General features: G+C 40.2%; 1 protein-coding gene across 1 annotated transcript in view; it reads left to right on the top strand.

The window, feature by feature from the left end:
- Positions 1-884: 884 nt before the first annotated feature.
- Positions 885-2,723, top strand: part of chgb (chromogranin B) — a 5,299-nt gene continuing 3,460 nt past the window's right edge. The window contains exon 1 of the mRNA XM_036134202.1: positions 885-915. Coding sequence (XP_035990095.1) covers positions 885-915 — 31 coding nt within the window. The remainder of the gene's footprint in view (positions 916-2,723) is intronic.

Raw genomic sequence — 2,723 nt, 5'->3', positions numbered from 1 at the left:
AGCCCTCTTCCGTTCGCCACGGCGCTCCTTTGAAAACGTGTGATAATGAGGTCCTAGAGGGGAGAACAGGCTGGAGCAGAATCGCATGGTCAAGATCAGTGGAAGCTGATTAGTCCAATGGCAGACCATTCCTTTCAGAGCAACCCTAATTAGTTTATGTTAGCTAGTGAAGGTCAGGGGGGCGTGTTTGACGGAGGCCTTTTCTTTAAATGCCACAATGGTGCGATGATCTGTAGATGCAGGTGCAGCTTTCGGCTGCTTTTATGTTGCTAATCTAATTTGGGTATTGGTTGTATCGTTGAGTTGCCCGGACAATGAGGTCTTTTACTGGTGAGCACATGACATTTGTGAAAAATAGCCTCCAGATTTATTTTCTTCCCCAGGTTTTCTCCATTCATTAGTCATAACCTGTAAAATCATAACACAGGGAAAGCACCTTCACTTTGGATGTAGGATTTATTGTTTTAATACTTAATAAAGGCAAGCCACAACATCTGAACAAGCTAAATCTGAAGGGAAATACTTTACTGTCCACCCAGTAAATTCAAGCTCTTAGACTGGATTATTATGTTTTCAAGAAGTCCTCCCTCCCACACGCCCATCACCATTCCCTGACGATACAGCTATTGCAAATCACAATTCTTTTAAGGTATAACCCCAATCCCAAATGTCCCATTGTTGTGTATAGCGCGGGTCCATGGAAACGGTCCTGTGGAACCAAGCCAAGGCTTCTCTCAAACAAAGCTCTATACTTAAGACAGGTCTAACTCCCTATGCCGTAGGCCATGCCATGCTCTCATCCCCGTATTTAACATTCTGACGTCAGACAGGAGCAGAGGAGGCAGCAGAGGCGACTTTAATACCAAATCTCTCACCCTGTCATTATGGGCCTGTGTGACCGCCTATCAGGGGCCCGTGAGTGATGTGGGAAAGCCTGGGCCATGTCCTCCCAACTCCTGCAGACCAGGCCGCCTGCTCTGTCCAAACCAAACTGAAAAATAAAGGATAGGCACAGCTACAGCTGACATCAATGAGACGCTGGGCTGTTTATGCCCACTCTGTGGTTAGAAGGAGAGAAGCCTGTATATTAATCTCTTTCTAGCCTTTACTCTCATGTTTTCTTCCTCTTTCGCCTTCTCGCCACAGAAACGATATTTCTGGGTCCTCCGTTCCATTACCACTAAATAAAACAAAGGCAGAGAATGGTCTTTCTAATATCCATGGCTTCTTAAACACACACAGAAAAGAATCAAAAAGAAAAGAAGAATGGTCAAGCCTTGGCCCAGTAGTGTGACGGATAGTCCCAGGCAACAGTCTGAAGCCCAAGTAATGTTTTAATATTCATTTTCTCATTAATAATTCCTCAGATTCTTTCTTTTTAACCAATTGAATCACACTATCCTCAACATTCAAGACTCCAAAGGCCGACATTACATTAAATCCATAAACGTTATCAAATTTACTATGGTGAACTGTTTCTTTAAAGACAGTTTCACATACAGTACCTTGCAAACGATTTAATGGCCCACTAATCATTTCCTGTTCTGTCAAATTTCAACCACAGACAGATTAAGTCGTGATTTTATAGGCTAGCTCAACAAAAATCGGTGCATAAATGTGAAGAGACAGGAAAGTAATGTTTTTGTGAATAAACATTTTATAATTAAAGCATACAAACAACATTTATATTCAGTCCTCCAGAATCAATACATTTTAGAAGCAACCTTTGTTGTAGCCACAAAACTATAGAACTGTGTCTCTACCAGCTGTGCACAGAATAATATCTAGAATAATGTGACTTGAGCAGTGACCTGTGATCATTAATTTTTCTAAATCTTGCAACAGATTCTCAGTTGAATTTGGCTCTGGAGTTTGATTAGGCCATTCCAACATGCAAATTTGCTTTGATGTAAACTATGTAATTGTAGCTTTGGCTGAAATCTGGAAGATCTTTCCCTGTGATTAGCTCTGTTCATCTTCCATTCCACTCTGACAAGTTTGGTTGTTCCTCCTGAAGAAAAATATCCTTATAGCATGATGCTGTCATCACTGTGTTTCACCATAGGCATGGTGTGTTCAAGGTGGCTTGGCTCTTTAAATATAACTCAACATATTACATTTTGGTCTCATGTGACCAGAGCTCCTACTTCCATATCTTTGTTGTGACCCCTAAATGTCTTGGTATAAACTCTAATCTAGACTTCTTGTGGCTTTCTGTCAGTAATACACTTCTTTCTCCCTCTCTTCCATAAAGGCTAGATTTATCAATGATAGTTGTGATTTCAACTGATTCTTCCATAAGAGCTGTGGATCTCTGCAGCTCCTCCAGAGTTACCATAGACCTCTTGGTTGATTCTCTGATTATTGTTTTCCTTGCTTGTCAGCCAATGACTTTGTCAGCCATGTGTCGGTAGGTTATCAATTGTACCATACTCATTTTCCGTCACAGATGATGGAAACAGGACTCATTGAGCTATTAATAGCTCGAAATATTGTTTTATAACCCAAACCTACATTAAATTTGTTGTGTGTCCCTTGGTCTCCATCAACCTGATTGTTCTCTAAAGTTCTTTTACAAAGAATGGTATGAATCAGATGGATTATTTATTATTTGGGTGAAGTCCAAATTTTCCACTGGATTTTAATTAGGGTTATTAGTAAAGGGGAATGAATGTAGAGATTTTCAGATTTTTTTTTTTTTAATCTTCAAAATGTTTACAATC

Source organism: Fundulus heteroclitus, unplaced genomic scaffold (genome assembly GCF_011125445.2).
Source record: "Fundulus heteroclitus isolate FHET01 unplaced genomic scaffold, MU-UCD_Fhet_4.1 scaffold_76, whole genome shotgun sequence".
NCBI lineage: Eukaryota > Metazoa > Chordata > Actinopteri > Cyprinodontiformes > Fundulidae > Fundulus > Fundulus heteroclitus.
Note: the sequence above shows the minus strand (reverse complement) of the source record. Positions and strands in the feature narration are given on the sequence as shown.